We start from the raw sequence: 13,420 nt of genomic DNA, 5'->3' as shown, positions 1-13,420 counted from the left end.
TTCAGGACTAGAAAGCCTGCAGTTTCTATTAGCTTGTATTCCCCATCGATGATGTCACTGGAAGACGGTTTCTGATTTGCCCACAGCCCTCCTATGAGACACAGACAGAGTAGAAAATAATTGCGCCATTATTTCATGATTATTAGTGAGGACCTATTATATGAAGTTAGGTTGAAAAGCGGTGAAGTGGTGCTTTAAGTACCAGGTCTTATTCCCTAACTTGAGTAGACTAAAGACCTGGAGGCGTGATCAATGCTCTTTGGCCACTCAGAATAGCCAAATGGCATTGATCACGCCTCCAGGTCTTTAGTTTCCTCAAGTTGGGGAATAAGACCTGGTACTTAAGACACGCAAAATACAGCCGTATAGGTGTTCCTTTGGTGCCATGCATGACCCAGATCAGCTTCCACAGTCTAAGCAGCACCGCTGTCCATGGTGCTGATTGTATTTCCTTGTAGATGAACGCTTGCTTTTGGCCAATTTACAGGGATATCAACATGTTGGCCTACACAAGGTCGGTGAGTGAGAAGACCTGACGAGAAGGAGGTGACAAAAACTAAGTTGGTTACACACGGGTGAATATGTTATGGTTTCTCATTAGTAAAAACGGCCATAGCCACTTGCCCAAATGTGCCAAAATGTGATGAGGTGAGTACATTGGCCTAATTTAGCCCAAGGAGTGTTTTTTTTAAATGGATTCAGAATCATGAATCATGAAAAACCTTGAAGGATTACTTTTGCAATTTATTTTGGGTTAGGCCTACTGGCCTACTAGTCCTATTAGTGTTGACTACGCTGTCAGGGGTGCTACTGCTTACCATTCCTAGGACTAGAGATCAACTAACTTTATGCAGTATTCCTCTTCAGCCTGAAATTACTTAGCACAACCCGACAATGCTACATTTGGTCTGCTGTTCTGATTCTTTGTTTTGTCTGGCAGCTGCTTTATTTCCTTTAGAGGTTTAAGGTAGCTTTCATGATGTTTACAGTATATAATACAAGAGCAGCCGGTGATACAACTTCATCAACCTTTCTCATACTACATGAAGGACCTTGTCTCTGTTACTATTATCAACCTTATTCAGTCTTCTTGATGAGACTGGTGCAGGCATACTCTCACTCTCAACATTTGCAACTTGTTCTGACTGGTGTAGTTTGCTGAAGGTCTTCTGCTTTGGGGTTTTTGACATTATGGATCTTGTTTATTTACTTTTTCTAAATGTTTACCACAGATGATACAAATATTTGGATCCAATCACACTCCATTCTGGTAAAAAAAATACTTCAGGTTCAGAATTCATCAATCAACTATGTTTTGTCCGACCGTACACTATTGTTATAGGCACTATGCACAGTAACCATGCTGTTACAAGTGATACTAATGAACCATTCTGGTGAAACAGAGTCTGGGCTTTGCTATTAGGCTACTGGACAGGATCTGTTACACTAAATGGATCTTAAAGCTAGGTCACTCTCCAGCTAACAAAATAGCTACTAGACTTGACAAGGTTCTTCTCATCTTTTCACATTCCAAAATACACAGGGCACAGGACATGGGGGAAATATCTATTTTGATCAGAGTTGCTATTTATCCATGAATACATTTGTGTTGTTTGCCTTTGTTAACCTTCACTTAAGACATGTCTGTCACACTTTTAATAATGTAAATAAATCCACTTTTCCAAAGAGTCCTGGTTAGGTTTTCACATGGATGGGGAAATTAATAATATGGTCACCAAGATACTGTAGGATATGTGGTCCTAAATTTAGGTTTTAGCAATATTTTATTAAAACAAAATGAATAGGATAGATCAAAAACTGCTGTTCAGGCAAAGTTCATGCAGTTCTGAAAATGTGTAGACTTTCTCAGGAGCGAATGCATCCGGCAGGGGCGCTAGTGAACACTTTACAGTTTAAACCAGTAGGGGCGCTAGTGAACACTTTACAGTTTAAACCAGTAGGGGCGCTAGTGGACACTTTACAGTTTATACCAGTCCCACCCATTCAGCACCCATCATCACATCTGTTGTCTCTCTGCTACTGTGGACAGTGTGGAGTACAGAGACACCTAGTGGTTTATATACAGTACTGCATGTCTGCTCATTTGGGAGCTTGACTTCTGGAAATCACTGTTGTTACAACAATACTGGCAAGTGGCAACCCATATAAACATAAATGTATAAATTGCGTTAACCGTTACAGCCATGTCTAATATATGTTAGGATGGATGGGCGGACGGACGGACGGACGGACAGACACATATACCTGTCTCAGTCTGAAAGACCTCATAGCTCATACTAATAACTGTCTAGTGTCTATCTTAAAGTTTATGTGATAGGCTACCGTTTTATTACCGTTCCTGCCATCATTATTGTCGTGATACTGTGGCCTACTGGCCTTGCATTGCTTCTACATAAAACGCCTATTCACATTATTGTAGTTTGTAAATGTTTATAAATTGTACAGCAAATGTATAAATATTTGCCTTCATTCAGAAAAGAAAATATATAAATCCTCTGTAAATCGTTTAATTATTTTTTTAAGTATACAAGGAGAATTATATAACTGCGGTGAATGGAAATAATCTGGTCATGGCATCCTGTTCATGCACTGATAAATAAACTGAATAAACTGCCCTTGTGTTTCTTTATTTGTTTTAACATTTTTGTGAATTTATGGAAATTATTATTAATGAATAATTAATTATTTAACCATATAAAGTGCTATAAAGGAGCTATAAAGGGTGTAACGTCGTTCATTTTTATAAACATGACGTCAGCTGTAAGAGCTGGATGCGTGCAGGGCCGCACGCGCTCACTAACATAAACTACAACTCCCAGGTACATCCCGCTGTTGTGCGCATGCGCATACACAGCGACGTGCTAAAAACTACAAACAACGGCAATACAGACTACAATTGCTCACCGACTTGCGCAGTGGGAATTCAGCGGCGTTTTTTGAGCTAGACCTTTAAATATAACTGTACTGTGTAGCCTACGTGCAAAGATGGCAGCTCAAGTCGACTTGGTCCATACGAAAGTACAAGTGAAGACAGGGGACAGCCTAGACAAATTAATCAAAGAGAAGAAAAAGAAGAGGAAAAGGGACCTGTCACCGCAAGCGGACAAGCGCGAGCGTTCGGCTAAAGACGCAAAGAAACTGAAGCTACATCTCCCGATTCTTCCCCCCCACCACCACCATCATCACCATCACGCTCAGCAGCGGACGCACCAGCCGCATCAACAACAGCCGCAAAAACCCCAGCCTCGCAGCAGCTCCGAAAGAGCCGCTGACATGATGCCGCCTCACCACAATAAAAGACCCGCTGACATGCCGCCTCACCACAATAAGCACCACCACAACCAACAGCACCACCGTCACACAGTCACTCTCACAAACGGCCCAAGGAGGGACCTGCAGCCGGCCTCGGCTCAGGCTCACGCTCCGAGGATCAAGGTACCTCCGGACCAGAAGAGGCGCGCGGTGCCCCCCGCCGCGGCACCTGCCCTCTTCACCTTTACGCCTCTCAAAGTGGTGAAGGCCAAGACACAGGATTACAAAGAAAAGCACAGAGATACAGATCTCAAACTCAAGCCAAAGAAGGAAAATACAGAGGCAAATGTGAAATGTGTGGAACCGAAGAAAAGGAAGGGTGAGCTATTCACCCCCTATATTTCTATACAACTTTAGTCACGTTTTCCCTTTTTTCTAAGCGTATATTCTTCTTCTTCTTCTTCTTTTTTGCATAGAAGAAGTGTATAAATATTTGTATGTTTTTGATGGGCCCCTCCTCAGTCCTCACAGGTTTAATGTTTGTCTTTAGGTCAATGTTTGTTTTGTAGACGCCATTGACAATGAAGGGAAAATGTAGTCATAATGTCACTTGTGAGGCACAAGTGACAAATTGTCTCTTTATTGATAAGGACGTTTAATGTTTGTGTTGGCACCGTTTGTTTTATATCACCATTACATCACCTAATCAACATGAGTGTATGGACTGTCCTTAACTCAGACTAGATCAAGTCCTTCAATTCATTAATATATTATGTTGTCAGACTTATTGATTATCAGTTGACAATATTGTGTACAATATTATACACGGTTTTAGTTTTTTCCTGTTCTTGCATAAAACATTACCATGGGACAGTGCCTTGGGGTGCCTATTCCTTTCCTCTCCAACTCAAAACCCCTTTTTTCTCTTGTCTTAACCTGTTCCTATACGCAGAGCCCAGGCCCCATGACGAAAATGTCAAGTCCCTCACTCTGGAGGAATACCTCCTCCTGAAGAAGAAGAAGAATAAGAAGAAGAGGCATCGTGACGAACACGATGGTAAGAAGGTCCGGTGCCTGCATCACAAGGAAGTGCAAACCGTGTGCACCGGTCCGGGAGCGGCCCTCGCCATGCGCCCTGACCCCACCAGGTCGGGCGGCGTGAAACAGGAGCCGGGCGCCGTGGACCGCCGCTCCTACCTCCACCACCACCATGCGCCTAAAGTGGGACACGGCCCCTTCCTCTCCCACCAGGACCACTACATCCGCAGCTCCTGCCTCCAGACGGGCACCTGGCACGGGCGCTTCATACACGAGGAGAGGCAGGCCAACGGCGGGGCGTTGGTTCTACACGCCTATTCCGACAAGTTGGCCTGCCTGAGGTCCACGGACCTGGAGTGCTTCTCCCGCCAATTCCTGGAGCTGGCTTTCGCGGAGAAGCCCAGAGGCGCGGCCCGATATGCCCTGGCGGTGGTGCACGGAGCGGCCTCCTACCTGCCGGACTTCCTGGATTACTTTGCCTTCAACTTCCCCAACACGCCGGTCAAAATGGAGATCCTGGGCAAGAAGGACATTGAGACCACCACTATTGCAAACTTCCACACTCAGGTACGGTATGTGTGAAGGAAGTCATCGTTGCATGGCATGCCTAGACGAATGCGCAGAGCCGTGTCCATGCAATCAATGCTGCGGTGTCAGGCTGCGCTTAATGTGACACCTCACAGGGGGCACGGTGGCACAGTTGGTAGTGCTGTCGCCTCACAGCTAGAAGGTCCTGGGTTCGATTCCCGCTCGGGACACTGTGGGCGCTGGCGGCGTGTTTCCTCCTCCACGTCATCAGTGCCCATACCCGAGGCGGGGTTGGCGAAAGGGCCTTTCTGTGTGGAGTTTGCATGTTCTCCCCGTGTCCCTCACAAAAAACATGCAGTAATCCTGGTCTCTAAACTGCCTCCCCCTGGCCAGCCGGGGCAGGGAAAGGAACTGGTTGGAATAACGTGTTCCTTACACACACTACGTCCAACGAGGGAAACTGCCCTCTTTCAGGTGTAAAGGAGCAACTTGGACACTCAGGCATGAAGGAAGCATGAGTTCAAGTCCGTTGCTCTCCCCTTGTCCCCCATATATGGGGACTAGGTTGGCGGAGGGTGCGTAGAGCCCAGGATCACATTAGATAATTGACCCAGGGGTGAAAAATGGGTTACAAAATCATAGGATAAAAATTATAAAAGAATGTGACACCTCATGACCGCAGCTACTGTATGATTGCACCCAGGGCAGCCTGTGTGGATTTGTCTATAAACCACAGCACAGCTTAATGTCAGGAACTGCAATGAGATTGAGATATACCGTAATTTCCGGACTATAAGCCGCACCTTTTTACCCATGATTTGAACCCTGCGGCTTATACAACGATGCGGCTTATCTATGGATTTTTACAGCTAACGCAGAGCCATCTAAGGCTCTGAGCTAACGAAACGGCCACTAGGGGGCCACCTGCGGCTTATAGTCCGGTGCGGCTTGTACGTACATATTTGGGATTTTCCCTAAATTTGGCTGGTGCGGCTTATATTCAGGTGCGCCTTATAGTCCGGAAATTACAGTAGTAGTGGGACTGGAGCACAATCCCCCAAGATCAGGTTCATATAGATAGAGTGTCATTCCGTTGTTATTTATCCGGCAGATTATTTATTTATTTTACACTTAAAACACACCTTTCTCAAAGAGTCAGCATTTATTGAGAGAATAGCTCCTTGATATGCAGCATCTCATTTTAGAGGGGTCCTATACAGTATACACAGATAAAACATTACACACAATACAAATAAATAAACACAAAGAGTCTGATACACCACTGTTTTCTCTAGGTAAGAACAAATACCCCCACACACGCACGCACACGCGCTTAAGCACATTTTAGTGCTGACATGCGTGTGCCAAATAACTGTGTGTTACTTTTTTTCTACAGTTATATACTATTATAGTATTTAATATAATATATATATTACAATAATATTTTTGTATAATTTATATCATGTCAAACCCGGGTGAGTTGAAGCCTTTTCATTGATGCCTGTCAATTAACCTATTCTGGGGCTAATATTTGGCAGAAATGTATGGCTATTTTTGAAGATATTTATAAGATCGAAAACAGGAGGGGACCTAGTATAAAGCCCTTGGGAATCCAGTCAACTAAGTATTGGATTTAAGTAGGGGTGCAGCACGATTATGAAATTATGACCGATCTCCGATTATTTGCAGCGTCATATCTGCCGATACCGTTTCCGATATTATACAGAGGACCACATTGAAAACAAGCCTATAGGTCCAAAGTCTGTTAACAAAGTATTCAATCAATACATAGCATAATACTTTTCCAAGTGTCTGTTTTCACAACTGAATGCCTACTGAATGAGATGAGTACACAAATTAAATGTAGATTAGTATTATTTTTTTGCTGGTGTTATTTTGAGACCATTCCGATACCGATATGGCTTTTTAATGGCCAATTCCGATTATGCTACCGATTTAATCGCGCATCCCTAGATTTAAGTGGTTTTAATGTGAGCTGCCTAATCAAATAAATGAATGATTTAAATGGAAAAGTGCTGTTCACTTTCTTAATTTTCCTTAACTATATTTTGCAGTCTGGTGATGAACCCTCTTTACTTTAGTTTTAGGCATTCTTAATGTAATTCTCTCCACTGTGTGTGATGTCTGTGTGCTGCTTTGCACACAGCCCTGCATGGCCTAAAGTCATGCAGTTTTATGGGGATTGGCAATAGAGGGTATGCGCAATGCGCATGCATAAAGTGAATGGGAAATCGAGTGGCAAATCGAGTGGCAAAGTGACAGGCTTAACATTGTTTAATGGCGTTTAATGCAATTAGATATGACTTTTCTGTTTGGATGCATGGGCTGTCAAAGCCAGAAAGTCGTTTTTAGCCACTCAGTAGGCATTCCTGCATAACTTCCTGGTTTGATGATGATGTCACGCGCATACCCTCTATTAGGATGCTAATTATGATTGGTGGGGTGTCTACTTTTGCTAATTCGGATCAACTGGCGGACCATTTCAAGTTATGAGGATATAGGATTAGGATTCATCCTAAGAACACAGTTACGATTACGAACAATTCAAGAACAGCTGAAACTAACTAGACTTTTCTACTAGAATCTAGAGACTAACTAGAAATTTCTTACAAAGAATTTAAAGAAGAAACTAAGGAAGGATATTGGTGAATGAGGCCCAATGAGCTGCCCAAGCATAAGCAGTTAAACACCTTCTTTGGTATTTAACTACTCTTAGACTGGGAATATCAGGGAATCAAACCTGTACAGGGTTGATTGCAAAATATTAGACCGGGAAATAGTATGGTGCTGTGAAATCGAAGACTGGTATTCATGGTCTGTTGATGATCTATGTTGGGACCCATGAGGAGTGGTGGTGTAGAGATCATTTAAGTAGGCATTGGTGGCTATTCTGCCATCAGATGGCATTGGTAAAAGAATGCTATTATGCTGAATAATAACTCTGAATGCACTCCCTGGATCCTTACCTACCGAACCTCTCCAAAACCATGCCTCAACTAAACCACATGGTTGCCTCAGACTATCAATTAGATAGATTTCCACTAGACAAATTGAAATGTCTAGCTATTAATAGTCGATTAAGACAGTAAGACACCCCGTAGCTGGCTACTAGCAGCCACTGCTTCCCATCACCATTGTCGATGATAAGCCTCCTCCGCTGTCTACTCCAGGAGCTTTGCTAGGGAGAGCAAGTGAGCAACGTTGGGAAAAGGCAGACATTCAAGTGGTACAAGGCGTGCTATCATTGCAGCACTTGCCAGGCGCCCCGGAGCCCCCCTGGGTTACTGGGGGACAGTGGACTCCCTCAGGTGAAACGCCCCGGGGTGTGCAGCCAATGAATAGACTTTGCACAGTTTGCAGCTTGCCTCTGGAGGCACACCAATGCCTATTGATGTATTACTTGCGCAAGCAGAGCGCGCAAGTATTGTGGTCGTGCTGGTACGACTGCACGTGTATGCTTGGTAGGTATTGATGGTGACGTAATTATGTCGGCCTCCTGGTGGCGCTATAAAGAGCAGATGTGAACAATTCCAGGCAAAGGTTTTTCCTTGGCCTCTAGGGAGTTGGCATACAAAGTTATCCACAGGTGCAGTTAGAGGTAAAAACACTTTTCGGCCAGTTATAGCGCCACCTTGAGGCTGAGTTGAAATTGTTCATGTGGCATTTCGTCCTCGGCCTAGTGGGAATGTGGGTGCACAATTTCACGGAAATCACGCGATGTGTTCATGATTTGCAGCATTTTGTTTGAAACTGAGCACTCCTGTGAACTTTGGAAGGCAATCTTAACCAATCAGGATGGAGTCTGAGAAATCTGAAAGACCGGTTTTGTTGAATGGCTCTAGAGAGACTGTGTACCAATTTGCGTGATGTTTGGACAAAATCTGTAGGTGTACTGTGCAAAAACTTGTTTTGCACAAAGCGGCCTCCTGGTGGCGCTATAACAGGCCGTTCTGGAAAGTTTGGGGCAGAGGTTCATCGTTGGCATCCAGGGAGTGTGTGTGCAAAATCTGGCATCGACCGGGTTAACGGTGGCCGAGATTAGCTGCTCACGGACACACACACACACACACACACACACACAAGGGCGGACACACACACGGACGGACGGACGGAGTGCAAAACATACTCTCCCCCCATGCCTTCGGCCTGGTGGAGACAATTACCAAATATCCAAGAAATGCCATTCATTCGGAGAAAAAAAATAAGTAGCCATGAAACACAGAGTTCTCTGAAAGCTGACTTCTTTCCTCTGTGGGCAGGTGAGCCGTACCTACTGTTCAGGGACATACCGCGCTGGACCCATGAGGCAGATCAGCCTGGTCGGTGCACTGGCGGAGGAGGTGGGCGACTTTTTCCCAGAGTTCCTGGACATGCTGGAGGAGTCACCTTTTCTCAAGGTCAGGCTTCTTACCATGTATGTCTGTCTATTACTATTACTGATGGGCTGCAGCTGGGCAGTATCAGGGAGGAGGGCTCCACTGCACATATCAGACAGGCCACAGGTTTTCAAAGTGTTGGCCACAAGGGGGTGCTGGGGGGCAAAGGAATGGGAAAAATGTGTTATATAAATTCTCTCTCTCTCTCTCTCTCTCTCTCTCTCTCTCTCCCTCTCTACACACAATTCAAATCATAAGATTATTATTATAACCTGTGTGTGTGTGTGTGTGTGTGTGTGTGTGTGTGTGTGTGTGTGTGTGTGCATGCGTGCGTGCGTGCGTGCGTGCGTGTTCTCAGAATACTCTCCCATGGGGAAGCATGTCGAGCCTCAAGCTGGACTGTCGCTCTCAAAGTGACGATGGACCCATCATGTGGGTCAGGCCGGGGGAGCAGATGATACCCACTGCAGACATGCCCATGTCTCCCTTCAAACGAAGCAGGTACAGTCCTTCAAAGAATATGCATGTTTTTTTCTTTTTATTTCTGTGAAGGATTGTAAAAACAGAGACGTACAGTATGGTGCTGAGTAACAGCAGAGTTTGCCCCAAGGCTGACCTGTCAGTTCTATCATAGACTATAGAATGAGAGTCACGGTATATATGGCCTATACGATAGGCAAGGTTAGCCTACTACTCTTTCAGTTAGGAAGCATAATTAAAGGCCTTTTCCTCTGTCTCCTCTCTTTTTTCAACTAAGGTCCATGAACAAGGTAAAAAATCTCCACTACCTGCCGAGGGCCAGTGAACCCAGAGAGGTTCTCTTTGAGGACCGGACCAAGGCCCACGCCGACCACGTAGGTCAGAGCTTCGACTGGCAGAGCACCGCTGCTGTAGGCGTACTGAAGGCGGTGCAGTTTGGAGAGTGCCTGTGAGTGTCTTGAAGCATTAAACAATGTCACTGTAGAGATTCCCAGTGAAAAGTGCTGAGGATTGACTGGAGTGATGTGCGAGTTACTGTGTGTGACTACTTATTTCTTTTCTCCCCCCGACAGGAGCGAGCGACCACGGATAACCAAAGACGTAGTGTGTTTCCATGCTGAAGACTTCAATGATGTAGTACAGAGGTTGCAGCTGGATATCTATGAGCCCCCAGTGTCTCAGGTAACAGACAGAAATTAGATAGGCTACTGTACTTTAATTTAAACCCATTTTGGGCGGGAACCCCTTTTGGTGTTAGCATTATGTTATGCTTTAGCTATTGGAAAAATCGAAGAATGACTGACATAGAAACATAGCTTTTCCAGAAAACTGTCAGGATGTAGAAGACATTTTTTTAATCTGATCTCAGGTCAAAATGGGTTAAGGCCCTGACGCACCAAGGCAACATCTTCTGAAAAGCTGTCAGCCCAGTGATAGTTGTCCATTAGCGTGGCGTTCCCCTGACTGATCGTTCTGAATCGATGGTGGAGCTCGTCGGTGAGGAGCGAGATCTCCGTTTGGCGGTTCAGCCTGAGCAAAGAGTATGGGAAGATACAATTATGGAAGTAGGCAGTAAGCCAACGACGGATCAAAAGCAGAGATGCAATATTGTTTCAAATGTAGAAGGGAGTTCCAACCGCGCCTCTAGCCTATAGCAGGCCAGTCTGCTGCATCTCAGAAGCCTCTAGCAGGCCAGTCTGCTGCATCTCAGAAGCCTCTAGCCTCTAGCAGGCCAGTCTGGTGCATCTCATAAGCCTCTAGCCTCTAGCAGGCCAGTCTGCTGCATCTCAGAAGCCTCTAGCCTATAGCAGGCCAGTCTGCTGCATCTCAGAAGCCTCTATAGCCTATAGCAGGCCAGTCTGGTGCATCTCAGAAGCCTCTAGCCTATAGCAGGCCAGTCTGCTGCATCTCAGAAGCAGAAGATACAGATCAAATACGAACAAGAAGGCACTGGAGCAGCTCAGACGATTCAGGCCCTTGGTTCATTATAACAGGGTGCAAATAAAAAGTGACAACGTTTCGATGTGTAAGTTACACCTTCGTCGGGTCATGAAACGTCACTTTTGACTTGCACCCTGTTATAATAAACCAAGAGGGCCTAAATCGTCTGAGCTGCTCCAGTGCCTTATTGTTTCAAATGTTTTTGAGCAATTTTACATCAAAATGTGATCTTTTTAGCTGAATGGGTAGAGAGCCCACCTGGGAAGCAGGAGGTCCCAGGTTCGATAGGAATACTTATATCTAACCCCTAAAAACGGAATTTCATCCACATTAGGTTTTAAAAAAAGATATATAACGCAATATTGAATCAACTGAAATGAATTAAATTCGTATTCCCGCCATTTAACGAGGCCATGAATAGGATTCAGAGAGGCGTGAAAAGGCTCAGTTTGTTTGGTTTGTCTTCCCAATGCTCAAATCTTCAGTTTTTCTTTATGGCTTATGAATGTATAGGCAACTGCCATTTGCATGGAATGATTTCCTCTGATGCAGGCTCAGAACATACTGTACATGTACTGGACATCAGATGACCACCAGCTGATGTCTTTGCAGTAAGCAGAGAGATTTAAAACAAACGTGAGGAGATGCAAATCAGTCTGCTCAGTTGCTGTTTGTCACATATAATAATAATTACTACAGCTGGCATATATTTATACATCAGGAAACGGTGCATAAGAGGGCTTCCAATGAACACCTAAAACATCGTAAATATAATACCAGGCAGGTCCTTGGAAGCAAAAACGGTGAATATTGAATTATGCTATATAAGTGGATTAAATATTAGAAAGGCACTGAGAAGCCTGGAACACAGAAGACCGTAGTACACACAATTGTTAGTAGAAATTGCAGTCACACAAAAGTGTTCATCTTCTGTACATGCTGACATCCTGGGTCAAGCTTGTAAATCATGAATTGTGTCACTGTGGGGTTTGGCCAATGTCATCTGCATCCAAAACTCTAGCTAAATTACAGGTCGCACAGAACATAGCTGCTGTAACAGCCAAAAGTTGCAAACAAAGGATTTTCTGTATTATTAACTCGAATATGCCTTTATATTTGTTTGACCACATAGTTTATTGTAATGACACACATGATCACAATAAATTTACCACTACATTAATCTAATAAAAAAACAAAATCACCCTTTAAGAGAGAATTGCAGAGAATGCAGATGAGATAAAGGTTATCAGTTTTTTATATTGATGTATGTTGATCATGTAACTATAATACATAGATGCAATATATATATATATATATATATATATATATATATATATTCTTTCATATACAGTATGTATGCATGTACCGTGCGTGCGTGCGTGTGTGTGTGTGATGTGTTTTTGTGGTGATCCCAGTAAGGCTTGCTGATTGCCATGGCATCAGCTAATGGGGATCCTTTTCAAATAAAACAAATCTCCTCACAGTGTGTTCAGTGGGTAGACGACGCCAAACTAAACCAGCTGAGGAGGGAGGGAATCCGCTACGTCCGTGTTCAGCTCTGCGATGATGACATCTACTTCATCCCCAGGAACGTCATCCACCAGTTCAAGACTGTGTCCGCCGTCTGTAGCCTGGCCTGGCATATCCGCCTCAAACAGTATCATCCGGAGGAGAAGGAGCAAGAAGAACCGAGGCCTGATGACCGGGACCCCATCTCGGACCACTTCTCGCCCAGGCACGACGCCACCGCAGCGCCCTGTGCACGCCCACGGGCAGGCAGCGTCAAAGGAGGCGTGGCTGAGACGGAGGAACCGGTGTTCCAGAGGCCAGCGACTCCTCGCCGGGAGCCTCAGCCCGCAGCTCCTCGGCCCTCCCTGTCTGCTCACTTGGTCCCACCTTACCAGGAGCTTCAGTCTCCTTTAACACCAGCCCGGTCTGCATGCACAGTTCCAACTCTAGAGCATAGCCTTCCACAAGGCCTCATTCATCCTGGACCCTACCGTCCCTCCATTCATCGCCATGTATAATGCTCATCATGATGTACAGATTTACATGAGCCTTCTTTACCTTCGCTCTCTTTGTGTATATCTATTTTATCTTTCTCCTTGACACTCCTGCTGTGGTAGGAGCTTATTTAACTTCAGATTTTGTTCCCCTCAGCCAAAGCCATAATTTGAATGGACTATATGACGGGTTTCGATATGATTTTATATTTGGTAGAACCTATAGCTAGACTGGAATTCTTGACTGTCTTTTGCTGTCAA

At 44.7% G+C, this 13,420-nt stretch overlaps 1 protein-coding gene across 1 annotated transcript; it reads left to right on the top strand.

The window, feature by feature from the left end:
• The first annotated feature begins 2,997 nt into the window (after positions 1-2,997).
• rsbn1 (round spermatid basic protein 1) lies at positions 2,998-13,212 on the top strand. Its single transcript, XM_083769262.1, has 7 exons — positions 2,998-3,652; positions 4,226-4,878; positions 9,120-9,257; positions 9,595-9,737; positions 9,994-10,164; positions 10,289-10,397; positions 12,641-13,212. Exons 1-7 carry the CDS (start codon positions 3,007-3,009, stop codon positions 13,181-13,183), a joined length of 2,403 nt encoding a protein of 800 aa, XP_083625388.1. The 5' UTR covers positions 2,998-3,006; the 3' UTR covers positions 13,184-13,212.
• Positions 13,213-13,420: the final 208 nt, after the last annotated feature.

The sequence above is a fragment of the Protomyctophum parallelum genome (genome assembly GCF_964188405.1).
Source record: "Protomyctophum parallelum genome assembly, chromosome: 7".
In the NCBI taxonomy this organism is placed as follows: Eukaryota; Metazoa; Chordata; class Actinopteri; order Myctophiformes; family Myctophidae; genus Protomyctophum; species Protomyctophum parallelum.
Note: the sequence above shows the minus strand (reverse complement) of the source record. Positions and strands in the feature narration are given on the sequence as shown.